The sequence below is a fragment of the Pan troglodytes genome, chromosome X, assembly GCF_028858775.2.
Source record: "Pan troglodytes isolate AG18354 chromosome X, NHGRI_mPanTro3-v2.0_pri, whole genome shotgun sequence".
Classification (NCBI taxonomy): Eukaryota; Metazoa; Chordata; class Mammalia; order Primates; family Hominidae; genus Pan; species Pan troglodytes.
This window is the reverse complement of record NC_072421.2, coordinates 53,606,953-53,626,617: the sequence shown is the minus strand read 5'-3', so window position 1 is coordinate 53,626,617 and position 19,665 is coordinate 53,606,953. Positions and strand designations below refer to the sequence as shown.

The 19,665-nt window shown below is 42.6% G+C and overlaps 1 protein-coding gene and 2 non-coding genes across 17 annotated transcripts in view; all 3 read left to right on the top strand.

Moving 5' to 3' along the window:
* Window positions 1-19,665, top strand: part of HUWE1 (HECT, UBA and WWE domain containing E3 ubiquitin protein ligase 1) — a 150,586-nt gene that overhangs the window by 108,573 nt on the left and 22,348 nt on the right. For 11 of the 15 annotated variants that reach the window (XR_010154904.1, XR_010154903.1, XM_016942964.3 and 8 more), the window contains 14 exons: window positions 1,047-1,261; window positions 5,001-5,212; window positions 5,954-6,136; window positions 9,570-9,742; window positions 10,088-10,236; window positions 10,989-11,064; window positions 11,881-11,979; window positions 12,566-12,699; window positions 12,886-13,054; window positions 14,394-14,622; window positions 15,278-15,456; window positions 15,750-15,839; window positions 16,001-16,155; window positions 17,383-17,428. Coding sequence is in view for 13 of the 15 variants with exons in the window: in XM_016942964.3 (XP_016798453.1) it covers window positions 1,047-1,261; window positions 5,001-5,212; window positions 5,954-6,136; window positions 9,570-9,742; window positions 10,088-10,236; window positions 10,989-11,064; window positions 11,881-11,979; window positions 12,566-12,699; window positions 12,886-13,054; window positions 14,394-14,622; window positions 15,278-15,456; window positions 15,750-15,839; window positions 16,001-16,155; window positions 17,383-17,428 (2,109 nt within the window). In the remaining 2 variants the exon portion in view is untranslated. The remainder of the gene's footprint in view (window positions 1-1,046; window positions 1,262-5,000; window positions 5,213-5,953; window positions 6,137-9,569; window positions 9,743-10,087; window positions 10,237-10,988; window positions 11,065-11,880; window positions 11,980-12,565; window positions 12,700-12,885; window positions 13,055-14,393; window positions 14,623-15,277; window positions 15,457-15,749; window positions 15,840-16,000; window positions 16,156-17,382; window positions 17,429-19,665) is intronic. The other 4 variants (XM_063804872.1, XM_063804873.1, XM_016942962.3 and 1 more) reach the window with 2 other exon arrangements.
* MIRLET7F-2 (microRNA let-7f-2) lies at window positions 17,536-17,617 on the top strand. Its single transcript, NR_035555.1, has one exon. It is a non-coding gene; the product is annotated as a microRNA let-7f-2 (primary transcript).
* On the top strand, window positions 18,469-18,587 carry MIR98 (microRNA mir-98). Its single transcript, NR_032010.1, has one exon. It is a non-coding gene; the product is annotated as a microRNA mir-98 (primary transcript).

Genomic DNA, 19,665 nt, shown 5'->3' with positions numbered 1-19,665 from the left:
CAGTGTTCTGTAATAAAGGGTCTCTATATGCTAAAGTTAATGGAACTGTAAGTTAACCAACCTAGTAATGGTTGCTGTGGTAACAAATTTTAGTTTTACTTTTTAAATCACGCCATAATTATTTGGGGGGTTTCTAAAAACTGGCTTATAGAGATTTTATGCCAGTGATACTATTCTAGTTACATGCTTTACGTGGTGGATGCCTGTCTTCCAGCAATGTTAACAGAGCCCATTGACTATTCACCATGAACTAGAAAAATGTCCCTGGGAGTAAGTCTAATGAGACCTTTAAAGAGCTGCTTCTCCTTAGATAGGAAAGGTCTTTGTGATCCAATTTAGGAGACATTTTGTTTAAAATCATACTAGTTCCTGGAGATAAATTTAAAAGGCTAATATTAGTGAAATAATTGGTTAACTCATTTTACTGGGTTTACTGGCCATATGTAGTGTATAGTGTGGATGATGGTGCTGATTCAAGGGAAGCATTACCCACTATGTGGCAGACTATATTGGACACCAAAATGGATCAGATTTGTTCCCTGTACTTAAAGTACTTTGTCCAGTGACTGAGACCTGCAAGAGTTATAATGCAGGATAACTGCCAGAATGAAGGCATACTTGGATAAGATATAATGGACATGTAAAGTATCTCACAGTATGTCTAGATGAGACAGGAAAGCATTTATGGAGGAGGTCAGCATTTGAGCTGAACTAGATAAAAGTGTGCTAGGCAGACGGAAGAAAGAAGTAAGGGAGCAAGACATGTTTGAAGAACTGTTAGTAGAGTGTTTCTGGAGTATGTAAAAGGAGGGAAATGGAGGGAAATGCACAAATAGTTGGGCAGAGCATCCCTGTTGTACTGTAACCACATAAATCTGAGACCTGAGTTATCCTGGTTCTCTGCTCTTGCACTGCAGTGTCACGAGAGCATTCAGTTTGTACAGGTGGCTTAAAGTGGAGGAGAAATAGCATTCTTTTCCACCTAAGACTTGATTTTGCCAGTGTTCCAGTGTGGAATTGAACCAGTGTTTGACTTTTCTCAACAGCTTCAACTCCAGAGGAGTCTCGAGATGGGAAGAAAGATAAAGAAGGGGACCGGGCCTCTGAGGAAGGCAAACAGAAAGGCAAGGGCAGCAAACCTTTAATGCCTACCTCCACTATCCTTCGTCTTCTGGCAGAGTTGGTGAGGTCCTATGTTGGTATTGCCACCCTGATTGCCAACTACAGCTACACTGTGGGCCAGTCTGAACTGATCAAAGAGGTAATATTTCCAACTTCTATTTAAGTTGTTACACTGTACTTCCATCATTTGGGTACCGCCTGTGTCAGACACTCCTGGGAAGCTGTGCATGCTAAGTGCTAACCCAAGTAATCAGTGAGAAGAGGCATCTTCAGACATGCAAGGCCGGGTGCAGTGGCTCACGCCTGTAATCCCAGCACTTTGGGAGGCTGAAGCAGGCGGATCACCTGAGGTCAGGAGTTCGAGATCAGCCTGGCCAACATGGCAAAACCCCATCTCTACTCAAAATACAAAAAAAAATTAGCCGGGCGTGGTGGCGGACATCTGTAATTCCAGCTATTCGGGAGGCTGAGGCAAGGGAATCACTTGAACCCAGGAGGCAGAGATTGCAGTGAGCCAAGATCGCACCATCGTACACCTGCCTGGGTGATAAGAGCGAAACTCCGTCTCAAAAAAAACCTGAAAGAGCTAGGCCTTTTTTCATTAGGTTCACTGAGAGAGAGAGTTAATGAGATTTGTTCTATTGAAAGTCCCTCGTTATGCATTGTGGAGATTGAAGAGGGAAGACTGGAGTCAGAGAGAACAGTTAGGAATCTGATAGAGTAATCTAGTAACGTACGATCTTGGTGAAGTTGGAGGAAAATGGGTGAGTTGAAGAAATATTTTTAAGGTACAAATGGACAAGAATTGGGTTTGGAAGATGAAAAAGGAAATTAAGACTCAAGGATGTTTCTTGATTTGTGGGGGTTTTTTTAATTGCTTTTATGGGTTGGCATCTAACAAGAAAATAGAATGGGGTGGGGAAGGTTTGAAGAGAAAATGAGGAGTTTTGAGAAGTATCTGTGGGACATCTAAGTAAAAGTGTCTAAAGGACAGTTGAATAAACCATATAAATAAGAATATAGGTGTTCATCTTCCAGATGTACTCACACATGTGCAAAGACACCAGATGTGGTAGCAGTATTGGTAATAAAAATAAAGGAAAAGCCTTAAATGTTCATTAGTAGAGCTGTGGAAAAGAATGAAGTGTCCTGATGCAGAATTATCCTCAGGTTAGATTTTTTAAGTGAGTGGGGCATTTTGAGAAACTGTATCACATGTTCCCACATATGTAAAATGGGTGCCCAAATATTTTTTCCCATAAGGGTGCCTTGTTTTGTGGATCACATTGTAATCTTATGGTTAGTAAGTGGCAAAAGGGTCTGAGAGTGAGTAGGGGCACTAGTGTTGCCGTCTTTGAAAGCAACCGCCATTTTTAAAGCTATTCTTACTTTAATCCAAGTTTAATATACATAGAAAAATACACAAATCTTAAATAGTCTGTTTTTCCTAGGTAACCACTAGCCAAGTTAAATAAAGCATTACAAGCTCCCTAGAAGCTGCCCTCCTTGTTCTTTAGTGCATCTCCTCCCAACCATTTCACCTTCACTCAAGATAACCATTATCTTGAGTTCTAGTGCCGTAATTTGGTTTTGTAGTTCATGTAAATGGAATCTCATAGAATGTACTCTCTTTTTTGCCTGGCTTCTTTTGCTTAACATACTTGATTCATTTTGTGTGCAGGTGAAGTTTATTTTCATCTGTATAAAATTCCACTGTGGAATGTACCATGTACCAAAACAAATACATCTTTTACCCATTCTACTGCTAATAAACATTTGGGTAATTTTGCCTTTGGAGCTATCACAGATAGTGCTGCTATGAGCATTCTTATGCATATATATAAGTTCGTGAACTACCCAATTTCTGTTGGGTAGTATATGCCTAAGAGTAAGAGTTGCTGAGCTCTAGAGTATGATAGTTGTTCTGCTAATGCTAAAAGTTTTCCAGAGTGGCCAGGTCAGTTTATATTATTACCAGCAGCATATGGGAGATCAACAGTTGGTGTTTTTTCATTTTACCGATTTTAATGGGTTTGTAGTGGTATTGCATTATAGTTAAAATTTACATTTCCCTGTTGACCATTTTTTTCATGTCTTTATTGGCCATTTGTTCATTCTCTTTTGGGAAATGTCTATTCAGCTCTTTTACTCTATTTTCCTATTGAGTTTTTAAAATATATTCTGGACATAAGTCCTATAAATACATAAATAGGCTTCCTTTTTTTAAGAGTCTCACTTTGTCTCCCAGGCTAGAATGCAGTGGCACAATCATAGCTCACTGCAGCTTTGAACTCCTAGGCTCAAGTGATCCTCCCACCTTAGCCTCTCAAGTAGCTGGGACCTATAGGCACATGCTACCACGCCCAGCTAATTTTATTTTTTTGAGGTCTTGCTATATTGCCCAGGCTGGTCTCAAACTTCTGGCCTCAAGTGATCCTCCCGCCTCAGCCTCCCAAAGTGCTAGGATTACAGGCATGAGCCATCACACCTAGCCAGGCTTTATTCCAAAGCTTTAACTCATTTATGCCAGTTGTATTCATAATGTATAATAGTATTACCTGTGGATTAACATATTTAATTACAAATTTATTAAGTATCTGCCTAATATGTGTCCAGTGACCTACCAGTACTGGGTATTGGTAAGTGCTTTATAAATACTATTGTTAATCCTCACCTCCACACTGCAAGGTTGTTGATAGTGATCTCTTTAATAGAGGAGAGAAGGCTCAAAGAGGTAAGTAACTTGCCTGGGACCATACTACAGAGTAGCAGAGCTAAAATTGGAAGCTAGGGCTATGATTCCAAAGCTAAGTCCTTTCTACGTGGTTATTGAGAAAATAGTTTTAACTTTGTATGTATTCACTACTGGGAAATTAATTGTTATTTCTAATTGTTTTGTTTTGACAAGGTCACTTTATTCAGTTTCTCAGACTCTCAAATTATTCAATGCATTTTCTTTATTGAGGTAAAATTTACATAAAGTCAACCATTTTAAAGTGTACTGTTGAGTGGCATTTAGTACATTCGCAGTGTTGTGCAACTGTCACCTATGTAGTTCCAAAAATGTTCAGTGTATTTTCATCCAAAATTTGCTTGAATGACAATAGAATTTGTTTCTAAGATAAGGAATTGTCTAGGCAGGAATTGTAGTTAGAGAAAAAAGAAGAGTCTGACTTAATTTCCTTCCTCTATTGAGCCTTTTTCGTTACTTTAAATAACCTTGCATTAAATATTTTTGCATATTAGTTTCTGTGACTCTGCTGTCTCTTGCTCAGCTCTTACCAGCTTCTATTGTAGCACAGGGTCCTGGGCACATTGTAGGTGTCAGTAAATAATTTCAATTTAATTGAACACTGAAGGGTTTATAGCACTTAATTAGGAATCAAGGTTTGAATCCTCAGCCCTTGATTAAATTCTTCTGTGCAAGCCACTTGCACATGCCTGTAGTCTCAGCTACTTGGAAGGCTGAGGTGTGAGAACACACACACAGGGGTTTGAGGCTGTGGTGTGCGATGATCATGCCTGTGAATAGCCACTGTACTCTGGCCTGGGCAATATAGCAAGACCTCATCTCCTTAAAAACATTTTAATAAAAATAAAGTTTTTAAAAAATGTTTTTAAAAATACATGACATCTACATAACAGTGTATAAGCTGTGCAGTGGGAAATGGGTGGCATTTGGAAGTTTTCTAAAATCTGGGTTTGCTCCTTACTTGCTTGTATCTTTGAGCCTTGGCTTCTTCATCTATAAAGTGGACCTAATAATCACTCATTGGGTGACTTAAGGAAATACTATGTGTGTGTGTATCTTTGGTCCTGTGCAAATGATATGGCATAATTGTGCTTGTAAGTAAATGTCGTGATTCATGACTTTTCAGGACTGCAGTGTGCTAGCTTTTGTTCTGGACCACCTGCTCCCACATACCCAGAATGCAGAAGACAAGGACACCCCTGCCCTGGCCCGCCTGTTCCTCGCAAGCCTGGCTGCTGCAGGGAGTGGCACAGATGCCCAGGTGGCCCTAGTGAATGAAGTAAAAGCAGCCCTTGGACGGGCACTGGCTATGGCTGAGAGTACAGAGAAACATGCCAGGTAAGATTCATACCTGTCCCAGGGCTAATAGCCAAGAACATCCCCTTATTCTTTTTCTTAGTCCATGGGTGGTTTTGCACTTGAACAAAACTTTTTGTCATACTGGCATCATATACTCTCTGGTCCGCTCAAATAGTTCTGGCGGTTGAAAATACCCAGAGCACTGATTACCATTAGAGTAAGTGGGTAAACCTAGAGAAAACAAAGGGAAATGTTAAGTGTATTTTTAAGGTCTTCAAGGAAGTTGAGCAGGTTATTTGATCTTATATTTTAAATTTTATTTAAAGTAGGGGCTGGGCACGGTGGCTCACGTCTGTAATCCCAGTGCTTTGGGAGGCCAAGGCCGGTGGATTGCCTGAGCCCAGGAGTAGGAGTTGAAGACCAGCCTGGGCAACATGGCGAAACCCTGTCTCTACAAAAAATTAGCTGGGCGTAGTGGCACGCGCCCGTAGTCCCAGCTACTCGGGAGGCTGAGGTGGGAGTGTCACTTCAGCCCAGGAAGGTTGCAGTGAGCCAGGACTGCGCCACTGTACTCCACCCTGCTACAGAGTGAGACCCTGTCTAAAAAAGAGAAAACGAATGCTATCACCTTAGGGAGTGTGTTCTCACCTGTTTATTTAGATGTTATTTCCAGAAGGAAATACAAAGGTTACAGGAGGGTTATCTGAGGCTATTTTGTGAAGACTTGGCCTGAGAAATGGCTATATTCATATGATAGAGATGTCAAAACTTCTCTCCCAGGCTTCAGGCAGTGATGTGTATCATCAGTACTATCATGGAGTCCTGCCCCTCCACCTCCAGCTTCTACAGCAGTGCCACAGCGAAGACCCAGCACAATGGCATGAACAACATCATTCGGCTTTTCCTGAAGAAGGGACTGGTTAATGACCTGGCCAGAGTACCTCACAGCTTAGACCTGTCCAGGTAAAATCATGCCCCAGCCCCAGGCTTTTCCTTCTCTTCAGCCTCACTACATGAATGATGTTGAGGTAGCTGGTGTAGTGGGAAAACTTTGGGTACAAGTGGGAGACCCAAGTCTTTCTTATTGTGGCTTTTAGCACTTGTCTTTCTTAAAGCCTTGGTTCTTACTTGCTATAAACTCAAGAGTTGAACTATAATAGTGATTTTTTTTTCAAGCTTCCCCCCACTTTAAAAATTACCACTTATTAGAAGATTATATGTATATTATAAGAAATACAGATGAGTAAAAATAAGAAGTAGACACTGTATTCCTACCACCCAGATACCATGATTACCTTATTGGTTTATTATTCAGTGTTTTTCTTTGCATGCATAAATAATGTATTCTTTACTAACATGATGTGATACATGCTATTGTGTTGGGGGAAATTTGGGGCATTTTCGTTTTTATTTTCAGTTACTGGTCACTTCCTTGCTATGAAAATAAGTTTCATCCTACCTAATGCCCAAATCCATAATTAAGCATTTTTCTCCAAACCAGAATCCAATTAAGGACTTGTATTACATCTGGCTATGTTTTCTGAATCTCTCTTATTCTAAAACAATTTTTTTTCATTATTTCGATCTTTATTTTGTTTTTGTTGTTCATGATTCTAGCTTGTTGAAGCGACCGTGTTTTTGCCTTCTAAACTTGGTGCAGTTGCTTCCTTGCAGTGTAGTTTAACTTAATCCTTTACTTCCTGATATTTTCTGTAAACTTCTAGTTAGGTCTAGAGGCTTTAGAGGCTTATTGAAGCAGTTTAAACATTTTGGGCTGAAATGTGTAGCCTAGGTGATGTATAGCTCATATTGTATCATGGGAGACACATCTCCCATGATAATTGTCACTTTTTGTTCTTACTAGAAAGTCATCTCTGTTATTTTGGCACTTTACAAATGTCTGCACTATCAATCATATACCTAAATAATAGGCTTAACATCAGTTGATAATTCTTGCCTGGATCAATTAATTTGTTTGAGGCTTATGAATAAAAGCTTTCTAATTTCTCATTTCGAATACATTATTAACTGGCATTTTTCTGTGTTAGCCTCACAGGGAATGTCTGGTTGTGCTAAAATATAATTTCTATTATAAAGGCAGTATAAAAACTTAATTTCTTTCTATTTACATTTGAGATTCAAATGTAGGTTTTTTTCTGGCTTTCTATTTTTTAAGTCGTATTATGGACTCGACTTTTCATGTTTGTTTTGTTTTGAAACTAGTGATTGAATTTATTTGGATCACTGCAGTCACTTTTTCATGCTCAAATTATTACACCTTTGACCTATGTGGCCCCTTCAAGATGACTAAATTGTCCTTTTGCTACAAACCTATCAATTTTTTGAAACATTTATAAATGTCAAACTCACAGTACTGTAATGAACACCATGTGTCTACCTAGATTAACCACTGCTGAACATTTTGCTTTATTTCTTCCCTTCCTGTCCTTTCAGGAGCTGAATCATTTGAAATTAGTTGAAAACACTGTAAAACTTTACCTCTAAGTACTTGATCATCTGTCTCCTAAGAACAAATATTCCTTTATATGGGTACAGTTCCATTGTCATATCCAAAAAATTTACCAATAATATAATAATACTAAATTTATACAATTTTATATACACATACTCCCAGTTATTTCAATTATGTCTTTATACTCTGAGGGAGAGTGTTTTGATCCGGGATTCAGTGAGTATCACATGTTGCATTTGGTTGTCACATTTTTTTTTTTATGACATTTTCCTGTTTTGATGAATCCAGGCTTGGTGTCTTATAGAACATCTCACAGTCTACATTGATGTAATTGCTCCCTTAATGGTTAGGGTCAGGTTAAACATTTTTGGCAAAAATACTACATGGGTGATATTTGCCCTTCTCACATCACGTCAGGAGACAGGTGAATACCACTTGGTCCCAATACTTGTGATGCTAAATTTGATCACAGCCGAGGCTGGTGGATCACTTGAGCCTAGGAGTTCGAGGCCAACCTGGGCAACATAGTGGGACCCTGTCTCTGCAAAAAAATACAATAATTAGCTGGGCATGTACGCCTGTCGTCCCAGCTTTTTGGGAGGCTGAGGTGGGAGGGTGGTTTCTGTTAGATTTCCACTTTGTAATGAATAATTCCATTACTATCATTATTCTTTCTGATACTCAGCTGGGCCTGTGGTAATGATCCCATTAATTTTTTCTCCCCATTTTTGTTGTTATTTTTCCTCTTTATAGAAACAGGGTCTCACTATGTTGCTCAGGCTAGGCTCAAGCAATCCTCCCATCTCAGCCTCCCACAGTGCTGGGATTACAGGTGTGAGCCATCACGCCCAGCTGTCCCATTAATTTTTGAAAGCTTTTTGGCACAATGAGATATCCCAGGCTTACCTTATCCCTTCCTTGCCCTATTCCTGGGATCACTTGTTCTGATGAGTCTTGGTTACTTTTAGTGTGATGTGATATCAGAGACTGCCATCTTGGTACTACTAGTGAGCATATATATATATATACACACACACATACATACATACATACATACATACATACATACATACATACATAGACTCACACATAAATACACACATAAAGCAGAGCTGCTCTGGTGTTAGTGGGCACCTGGTTGGTCTCACACACCTTATTACACTTAGAAATCACACCACACCTCCCAACTGCAGCCCCTATTGTACTTTTATTGAACTCTAGGAAGCCCTACAGAGTATAATTTGAAATTCACAGGACTTCAAACTGTTATCAGCCGGGCGAGGAGGGCAGGTTGCCTGAGCTTACGAGTTCGAGATCAGCATGAGCAACATGGCGAAACCCCATCTCTACAAAAAATAGAAAAATTAGCTGGGCATGGTGGCTCACGCCTGTAGTCCCAGCGACTTGGAAACCTGAGGTGGGAGGATCACTTGAGCCTGGGAGGTGGAGGTTGCAGTGAGCTGAGATTGTGCCAATGTACTCCAGCGTGGGTGACGCAGCGAGACCCTGTCTCCAAAAAAAAAAAAGAAAACTTTTATCATGTTCCTTCCTTTGAGCTTTTAGGGTTTGGGGACTAAATGCTGGTGGTTTTAAAAAAAAAAATCCTGAGTACATCTGAGAAGTGGCTTGCTTGCATGTGGTCATCCAGAATACATTCTGATTTCCAGTCAAGAATTTGTTACTCATGTGCTTTCCATGGCCCCATGAAATATGGCATTGATTTAACTCTTGCTTTTAGGGTGGGTTCCTTGAAGACATTTAAGTCAAAATTTTTTTTTTCTAAACAAAAGTAGAGTGTTAGTTGTACGACCTTATGCCCCTTTTCTCTTAGTAGATTCCATTGTAAGAAGCTTAGTGTCACTTAGAAGATAGACACCTAGTATTTCTGTGCTCAGTCCATCTCTTTATCTTCCCTTATCTCAGTCCCAACATGGCCAACACAGTCAATGCTGCTCTGAAGCCTTTGGAAACACTTTCCCGGATTGTGAACCAGCCCAGTAGCCTTTTTGGCAGCAAGAGTGCTTCTAGCAAGAACAAGTCTGAGCAGGATGCCCAAGGAGCCTCTCAAGATTCCAGTAGCAACCAGCAGGACCCAGGTAGGGAATCAGAGCCAATGGACTGGAGAGGTGGGAGTAGTTGCTTTATGGGCCTGGGATCACAACTGTTCTGGCTTGGTGGTGTTTCCCTGGGAACTTGCTGGCCTTCCAGAGATCTGTCATAGTGGCGTGGGAATCTGCCCCACAAAGAATTCCTTCAAAATGCAGCCTTGTTTGGCTATCCTCACACGTAGCCTTGTCTTTTCCTTTGTCACCCATTCGTTTATTCTCTGAGAACTTAACAAACTTGCCCAAGGAAGGGACCTTATTGTCTTTGCGCTTGCCTCATGGTGCCCAGCACATAGGCACTCTTTGATTATTTTGCTGGTTGGTTGATTGTTTCAGGCGAGCCTGGGGAAGCAGAAGTGCAGGAGGAGGATCATGATGTCACTCAGACAGAGGTGGCAGATGGGGATATCATGGATGGGGAGGCTGAAACCGACTCAGTGGTGATTGCTGGGCAGCCTGAGGTGCTCAGTTCACAAGAGATGCAGGTAGGGAGGCAGATCACCCAGCATTTCCCTGTTGCGGCGCTGAACCAAACCCTTGCCAGGTGGTGTGGGTGGGTGAGTACTTTAGATCCTTGCCTCAATGCTGGCTGCTTTGCAGAGGAGCATGGGTGATATGCTTAGTAGATGCTCAGTAAATGTGTTTGTACTGTATTAAAAGAGGGGTGGGGGCAGGGCCAGGATGCCATGTACTATGAAATGATATAGATCCCAACCAGAAAACTTAGGCACAGGTGAAATGTTGAAGTAGAAAGCTGACCTGAGACCGTTGGGCCCCGGGTCTTTGATTTACTTTGGCTCTGGTCATTATTGGAAGCTCCTTAACACCACCTTATGCCTATAGCACCAGCTTTTGCTGGGGCATTAAAACAGCAGTCTTCTAAAGACCCTAAAGGAAAGCATTGTAATTTCTGGAGCTGGTAGCATTGGGTAAGAAATTGGGCCTGTGGTCCTAAGCTGCTGGCTTTAAAAAGATCTATTATGTCTTCCTGGACAGTATAAAGACAACCCAGTATCAGATAACTGGGATGGACCCATTTGAAGGATAGTCTGGTTGTGGATTGGTAGCACGTGGTAGTTTCTGTGCTAATTAGCACCGAATGTGTGGTTTCACATAACATCCTCTGTCACATGTTATCCTAGAAATGTATGCTGCTTTGCTGGCCTTTTTTAGGGTTTCGGTGCTAGCACAATGATAGACTTGTGTGCATCCATATATATGTTCTATTTCTCTCCAGGTTGAGAATGAGCTGGAGGACCTGATAGATGAGTTGCTTGAGAGGGATGGCGGATCTGGGAACAGTACAATTATAGGTGAGAGCCCCAGAACTGAGTATAGCCTCTTCCTTTGCCTCAGTCTCTCTTGGGAGGACCCTTTTTCTCATCATCTGCTTGCTCAGCTCTGCCTAAGGGCTCATAGCCAGCCTAGATCGCTGCTTGTCTTGATGTTGACGGTCTTACAGATGAGAAATTCACAAGACGTCTACAGGCCTGTGGCAGTCTGAAGTGTTGCCTGTGGGGGGGAGGTGGTGGGAGTGGCCATTGATACAGATGATACATCAAGCACATCAAAAGAGTGTTTATTCATGGAGGCCTAGAGGAGGCTGTAGGGTGAGAAAGCGCTTCCTTTCAGTTCTTCAATGAAGTCCAGGGGCTTTCTGCCCCTGAGTCTCAGTAGTGTAAAAAGAATGATCATTCCCTGAGGGTGGCCCTTTATAAATCTCAGAGGGAAAATGGCAAAGGTACCCTACTGTCACCTGGCTCTGAGGGTGTATGTGTTACTTGTTTTTACTTTGTTGATCAAGGAAATCAAAGGATAAATGGAAGTAGACATGTATTCTTAAGTTTTACAAAGCTTTTTTATACCCAGTATCCTCTGTGGTTTCACAATTAGTGGGATTGGCAGGGCAGATGTGATCATCCTGTTTTACAGATGAGGAAACTGAGACTCAGACAGGTAAAGTGACTGGCCAAGCTCACCTAGCTAGCTGACAGCAGACAATCCAGGTCTTCTCCCTCATCCAAAAAAAAGTGGATATCTGCTAGGTGTACATAGCTACTTTAGACACACCCAGTCTGGAAAGGGAAGTCCTCTGTTGTTCAGTGAAGGCTCTGCTCTGTAACCTTCAGTGAGCAGAAGTGGAGAGGATGAATCACAAGAGGACGTGCTGATGGATGAAGCTCCTTCCAACCTCAGCCAAGCTTCCACCTTGCAGGCCAACCGAGAAGGTGAGAGTGCCGAGGCCAGAAAGGCCTCCCTTCTTGCCCTGCACGTCTGACAGACACTACACTAGGGTTTTCCTGGAGGCAGCTGCCCACATGTGCAGAATAAGGAAGCATCTGTCTGCATGCGCTGACATACACCATCCACTTTATCCTCAGCCAGTTTTTCAAATAACATGTTACTACTGCTTGCCCAAAGTTTGTCACTTCTTACTTGGTTCGCTTTCTTCTCACCCGCCTGCTATCATCGCTCCAGGTTCCCTCTTGCCAACAGGATATAGTCAATAGCAAAGTAGGGCTGAAAAGGCAAGGGGGCACCAGCAGACTTGGCCAAGTCCTAGACCATGGCTCCTCAAGCACCACCCTCTAGCCAGCCTCCACATTCAGCCACCCTGCTCAGTGTGTTGATGCATTGATTGGCACTCTCAGGAAATCGGGTCTGGCTCACTAAGTCTGTACATCACCCCAGATCTGGTTCTTCCTCTCATAGAGTCAGATATCCCATCACCTTCCCACTCAGCCTGCTGGCCTGCACAGTAGCCTGTTTTCTAGCTACTCAGTTTAGTCCTCCAATGTGCTCCCTTTGTTTTAGATTCCATGAATATCCTGGACCCTGAGGATGAGGAGGAGCACACTCAGGAAGAGGACAGCAGTGGCAGTAACGAGGATGAGGATGATAGTCAGGATGAAGAGGAGGAGGAGGAGGAAGATGAGGAAGATGATCAGGTGAGGGGGGACTGCGTTTGGGTTGGTTCAGATGACCTCTTCCATGGGAACATAGAGCTGCAGAAAACCAACAGTCTGGGTTGCTAGCCTCAGCGTCTCCCTCCCTCATGTGCACATGTGGCCATGGCACCAGGCTTCAGAAAACCCTTACCTCCAGCAATTCTCCATCTCCTATTTTCCCTTAAGGAGGATGATGAAGGTGAAGAGGGAGATGAAGACGATGACGACGATGGCTCTGAGATGGAATTGGATGAGGATTATCCTGATATGAACGCTTCTCCCTTGGTCCGATTTGAGCGCTTTGACCGGGAGGATGATCTCATCATTGAGTTTGACAACATGTTCTCCAGTGCTAGTAAGATACAGGGGCTCAGCTGGGTTTTTCTCTCTTGATTCTTATACCCTTCTCTAGGGTAAGCCAAGCAGTGGACCAAACCGATCTGATACAGACAGCACTTCTTTTCCTATGCTGACTTCCTGGGGCAAGGGATATCTGAATCCATCTGTCTCATTAGTGTATACTTAGGAGAAGGAATAGTGAGAGGCTGCTTTTGTTCCCTTCACCTCAGTAAATAGGCAGCCATTTTAGAGCCTGGACAACTTGATGATTTGCTTGATTAAAAAAAAGAAAGAGACCAAGGCTGACTGCATCAGGCACCCATGTGCACACCACAGTGGCAGGGCAATCAATAATCCTTATGTCCATAACACAAGATCTTGAGGGTTTGAATGGTCACCTTTGAGCTTGGCTTTGGGGAGCAGATTTGAACATACTCACTCTATTCATCCAGGATGCGTCTTTTCGGGAGAACGAGTGAATCTCTTCCTCCCCCATCACCGTGAAACTTCCCTTTTAGCGTCAAGTTAGAATCGAGTTCTTAGAATCAAGCTGTCTTGATAGGGCAGGTCTTGACAACTTAAATCGCAAGCATGATGTAGCAGAAAACACTGAACTGTTCTGGTCTGTTTTCTTGGCCAATTAATCTCTTACCTCTTTGAGCCTCAGTTTGTCACCTGTAAATGAAAAGTTCGAGAAAAAAATGGGTTGGATTAGATAACTTTGAAGATAACATCTATGATTATTTTGCATTTTTGTGATTTTCATCAGTTTCCCTTAGAGTTGAGCCTCTGTCCATTCAGCAAATTGAACAATATTTGAGGAGTGCCTACTGTATCCTAGGTACTAGGGATACAGCAGTAAAGAAGAAAACAGTCCTCGTTCTTCATAGGAGTGGTTTATTAGGAATCATAACTAAGCAGGCATTACATTGCACTATAGTAAGAGAGCACAGAGGTAAAGAGTTACCTAACCCAATCTGTGGAAGTCAGGCTTCACAGAGAAAGTGACATCTTAGGCCAAGAACAGAAGAGCAGGTAAAGAAGCGGGAGAGGAGTCTTCAAGGTGAAGGGAGCAGCATGTATCTGAGGGGCCTAGAAGCATCACTGTGACTGTAGTGTGGAAAATGGATTGGGAAAAGGTACTATTTAGGAGGCTGTTGCAGTATCTAAGTGAGAGATGATGGCATAAGCTATGGTAGTGTCAGTGATTGTAGATGAGTTGTGGGAATGAGGGAGAAAGGACAAAGCTCAGGTTTCCGTGTGAGGAAGTAAGGCCCAGGAGACATGATTCTGCTTGAACAAACATGGAAGAAATTTCTTTTTGACACTGACCCTTTTACATATTGTCCTTGCAGCAGACATCCCCCCATCCCCAGGAAATATCCCTACCACCCATCCACTGATGGTGCGCCATGCAGACCACAGTTCTCTGACACTGGGCAGTGGCTCTTCAACAACTCGTCTCACCCAGGGCATCGGGCGCAGTCAGAGGACCCTAAGGCAGCTGACGGCCAATACTGGCCACACCATTCATGTTCACTACCCTGGGAATCGCCAGCCCAACCCTCCTCTTATACTGCAGAGGTGAGTTACAGAGATCTGTTGGATTCATCGGAGCTCTTGTAAGAATTTTCACTGTGCTTTAGCATTGTCTTAACCTTGGGGGAAATAGTCCATCACTTAATGTTCTTGTCATACACACAAATAAGGTATTTGTTCCATTTCTTTGTGGATTACATGTGCAGCCTTTTGGGGAGTGCAGCCTTTTGGGGAATACCAAATTATGTCAATAGTTCTGCGCATGTATTTAGCAATTATTAAGTGTCTCATGCCAAGCACTTAACACTTTAGATATAGACGGGACAAGATCCCTGCCCTCAGGCTTAGAGTTTAGTGAGACAAACAATCTTAAGAAGTAAAAGAAAGGCATATAAGTGTTGTAATGGTTGGTGTACAGACAACAGAGAGGGTGTAGTGGAGGCAATGTGACCTGACGCAGTGCCTGGCACGTGGGAGCTTATTGACACCCACTTGGTGCCAGGAACTATGGAATAATATACAACTTAAGTACAAAACCAGGGTGGTATTCAGAAAAATAACTTAGACTTGTGTGCACATCATCAGGTTTATAATCATGTTCTGCATTTAATAGAGGATGCATGAAGAGGATCTCATGGTAACAGGTTGCAGGGCACCTCTGGACTTAACAGTGATCATGGTACCCACCATTACCCTACAGGTTGCTTGGTCCCTCAGCTGCTGCTGACATCCTTCAGCTGAGCAGCAGCCTTCCCCTACAAAGCCGGGGTCGGGCCCGCCTCCTGGTAGGCAACGATGACGTCCACATCATCGCCCGTTCTGATGATGAGCTGCTGGATGACTTTTTCCATGATCAGAGCACAGCTACCAGCCAAGCAGGCAAGTTTGTGTGGTGAAAGGGAGGGTAGAATTTGTCAGATTCTACTTTTTCCCTGCTGAGGAAAAGCAAGACAGTGTCTGCCCTATAGAAAACCCCCATTTTATAGCAGTCAGAACCACTCAGTGACTTAGCCATGGGCAACAAAAACTTTATTGTCTCTAGGTACTTGTTATGTTCTAAACATTGTGATAGACCTTGGGTCCTTTTAGGGAAATACTGCAATTTTTGGATCGGTGGATCAGTTAATGCTTGACAAGGCCAAGAATCTCATTCCCCTTTGCTGTCCCTACAGGAACCCTGTCCAGCATCCCCACAGCCCTGACCCGCTGGACAGAAGAATGCAAAGTTCTCGATGCTGAGAGCATGCATGACTGTGTTTCAGGTGCGTGGCAGCTTGGTTATCAGGGCAGTAGTGAGCCTTCCAGAGCTAGGGCAAACGTGTGGAGAGTTGTTTCCCTGGTTCTCTGTGGCTACAAGCTCTGCCTCTTGGCTTCCTCCCTGACCCCACCAGAGCAGCCTTTGATTTTTGCCTCTTTGAAACAGTGGTTAAAGTGTCCATTGTCAATCACCTGGAATTCCTGAGGGATGAGGAGCTGGAAGAAAGGCGAGAGAAGCGCAGGAAACAACTGGCTGAGGAAGAAACAAAGATAACTGATAAAGGCAAAGAAGATAAGGAGAACAGGGATCAGAGTGCACAGGTGATTCCCAAGGGCTGGGAGGATTCATCTTTGACTGTGTCTGCCGTAATGTGGTTTTGGCATACACATGGCACCAGGAATCACTGAAGAATCCTAGAACGTTCACGTTGAACCTGGGAAATTTTTTATTTCAAATTCACCATACATTGACCTGGTTTTTAGGGGAAAGAATTCAAACCTAGAGGGGAGATTTCTCAAGTGTCAAGGGAAAAACTGGAGCCAGAAGCAGAATGGCTTCTCACTCAACAGTCACACTGCATAGTCTCTACCGCCAAGGACAGCATCAAGACAAGGAGAAAAACCTTATCTAAGTCCATGCTCTTAGTCGCCCACTTCCATTTCTGTCGGTGAACTGCCAGTGTGGGGAATCTTACCGAGATGACCCCATTCCGTCATTTGAGTAAGATCAGCCTAGGTGTCAGATCAGAGAAAATGTTTGTACTCTGAACCCCATCACCACATGTCATTTTTTCTAGGGCTCACATGTATAAAATCACTAATACAATTTTGGTTTAGAAGGAAGTTACCTACTTTTTTCTGAAACTTCTGGGACCTCAGACAGAGATCTTTTAAATGTCTGAGTAAATGTTGATAGAATTATACATTACAGTGTATCACTTGATATAAAAGGGGGAAAAACTGATAGAAATACAAAGAAATAAGACTTGAGAGTGAAAGACTTTAGTATACCCTACTCAGCAGTTAAGGAATCAGGTAGATTAAAAATAAGGGTAGTGAAGTGTTCAGTTAAAATAACAAGGTTGATCTAACAAATATCTTTATATAGAACTTTTTACCTAATACACACATTGTTTCACACTTGATATAGGATGAAAAATAAGTGAACCTAGCCTGTGACTGAAAAGAGTAGAGTGGACAAAATAAAAAATAAGCCCCATGAAGGGAAAAAATACATAGATGAAACCAAGAAATTCTTGCTAGAATGATCATGATCGTGCCCATTCCTAAGGGGTTTTTATTATCGTTTCCTTCCATATTTATTTCCCCCTCAGCCCCAAACCATTCTTGAACCTGAGTATGTATAGAGAAATTGGTCATATATTTGCACAGTGAAATGATCACCTTCCTTTGGTCACATGGCCAAAGCATTCTCCATTAGATCACTGAACTCCTAGATGGTCTGGGTGGAGGATGGTGACTATTACAGTTGACCTCTATCTTAGGTGCTTGCAAAGTCCCACATTGGTCTATCCCTTCTTTTTGCAGTGTACTGCATCTAAGTCAAATGACTCCACTGAACAGAATCTCTCAGGTAACTCTCCTTCCCTTTCTCCCTTCTTACTAATCAATTGGTTGCTTCTTTATCCTGATAGTTCCGAGTAGCTGGCCCACATAGGCTGAAGATGGACACTGGTGCTCTGTGGGATGAGGTAGTAGATTGTATAGTTTTAGGGTCATACCCCATCTTGGAGATAACTATACAGTCTACTGTCTTTCCCACGGTGGTACACTTCTTCTCCGACTGGCTCTGTTCAGGTTCTTGTTCTGGTTATTATCTACTTTGTTCTGGCATGGGTAATGAGGTCATGTGTCTTGTTCATTTCCTGACTGCAACTCTGTCCTCTGAAACAGCATGTTCATGTACATCTTTGAAGTGGCTGGTCCTTTGATGACCACCATGGTGTGGCACTTCATGAGAATAACTGATGACAGTGGTTCTCAAATGCCAGTCCTCTGTGGAAACGAACAAAATCAAGGAGCTTTAATGCCTTTTTCATAAAGCTGAATTTATTCCATTTAAAAGGCTGTTTTTGTATTTAGAGATCATATTCCTAATTCTGTGGTACCAAAATATTTTTATTAAATGATGTTGATTGGATGTTTTTTCTTACATGGCTAAACTAAAAGTTGGCAACCCCTACATTAGTCTCTACTTTTTGTTCTTTTTTTAATTAAATTTTATTGGTCCATGGAATCTAAAAGTCTAGGAACATTGTCTTGGATAGTGTGCTGTTCATGAAGGTAGCTCTCTGGGCTTAGTGGTATGACTGCCGTATGTTTCCTATTCCCTCTGATCTTCTTAACAATGGTCAGTAGCCATTTTGTGATTCTATCAGTTGGTTCATGTGATATCATATGTCTCCCCCACCCGTATTTCCTCAGAACATTCTTCTGCCTCCCTACACCTGTCTCCTTTCGCACTTGAGTTGGAAAATGATTGTACCAAAGCCTGCACAATATTTTTTAAAGCAGTGAAGTAGGGTAGATGCCTTGGTACCCTTAATCTAGCAAAAGATCTTTAAAAGAGTCTGTCACCATGTAAAATGGCCTTTTGCCTGCTGCCCTTATTAGAGGATTCTGCTCATGCCAGGGTGAGGTAGTAAGTTGTATTGTTGTGGGGTAGGGATATTAGGCCCCAATTAGAAGATAACTATACAACTTACTACTTTCCCTGGTGTGTGGCATATTCACACTTAGTCTTAGCAGTGTTGCCTCCATCAGACAAAGTTGTAGATGTTCCTTGGATAATTTGGACTGGAAGAAAAGAGACATGGAAGGGGACAGATGGTGTTTAGGGTGAGGCAGATGTCATTATAAAGTGACTTGTCTTTCATTAATTGGAGCATATAATTATTTTACCTTTGGGCATGAACTCATTTTGCTATTCTTCAACTGTGTAATGATTGCATTTTATTAGTAATAGAACAGGAATGTGTGCAAGGGAATGGAGAGCATACTTTAAGAATTTTGGGCCAGGCGCAGTGGTTCATGCCTGTAATCCCAGCACTTTTGGGAGGCCGAGGCGGGTGGATCACCTGAGGTCAGGAGTTCGAGACCAACCTGGCCAACACGGCGAAACCCCGCCACTACTCAAAATACAAAAATTAGCCAGGCTTGGTGACACTCGCCTGTGGTCCCAGCTACTCAGGAGGCTGAGGCAGGAGAATTGCTTGAACCCAGGAAGTGGAGGCTTCAGTGAGCTGAGAACACGCCACTGCACTCCAGCCTGGGCAACAGAGCAAGACTCTGTCTCAGGAAGAAAAAAAAAGATTTTGAAGGGCTGGACGCAGTGGCTCACGCCTGTAATCCCAGCACTTTGGGAGGCCGAGGTGGGTGGATTGCTAGAGCTTAGGAGTTTGAGACCAGCCTGGGCAACATGGCAAGACCCTGTCTCTACTAAATATACAAAAAATTAGTCAGGTGTGGTGGCACATGCCTATAGTCTCAGCTACTTGGGAGGCTGAGGTGGGAGGATCACCTGAGCCCGGGAGGTGAAGGCTGCAGTGAGCCATGATTGTGCCACTACACTCCAGCCTGGGCAACAGTGAGACCCTGTCTCCAAAAAAAAACAAATAGAGTTTTGAACGAAATTCTGACCATTTCTTGCTCCAAATAGATGAAGTGGGAGGATCAATAGGATTTTGGTAGTTAGATTTTCTGCGTACCTATAGGTCAGAGACATTTAGCCTCACCCTATATGGCCTGACATCTTCCCCCTTCCACCTGCAGGGCACAGAAAGGATTTTATTCTTAGAATCCACAGAGTCA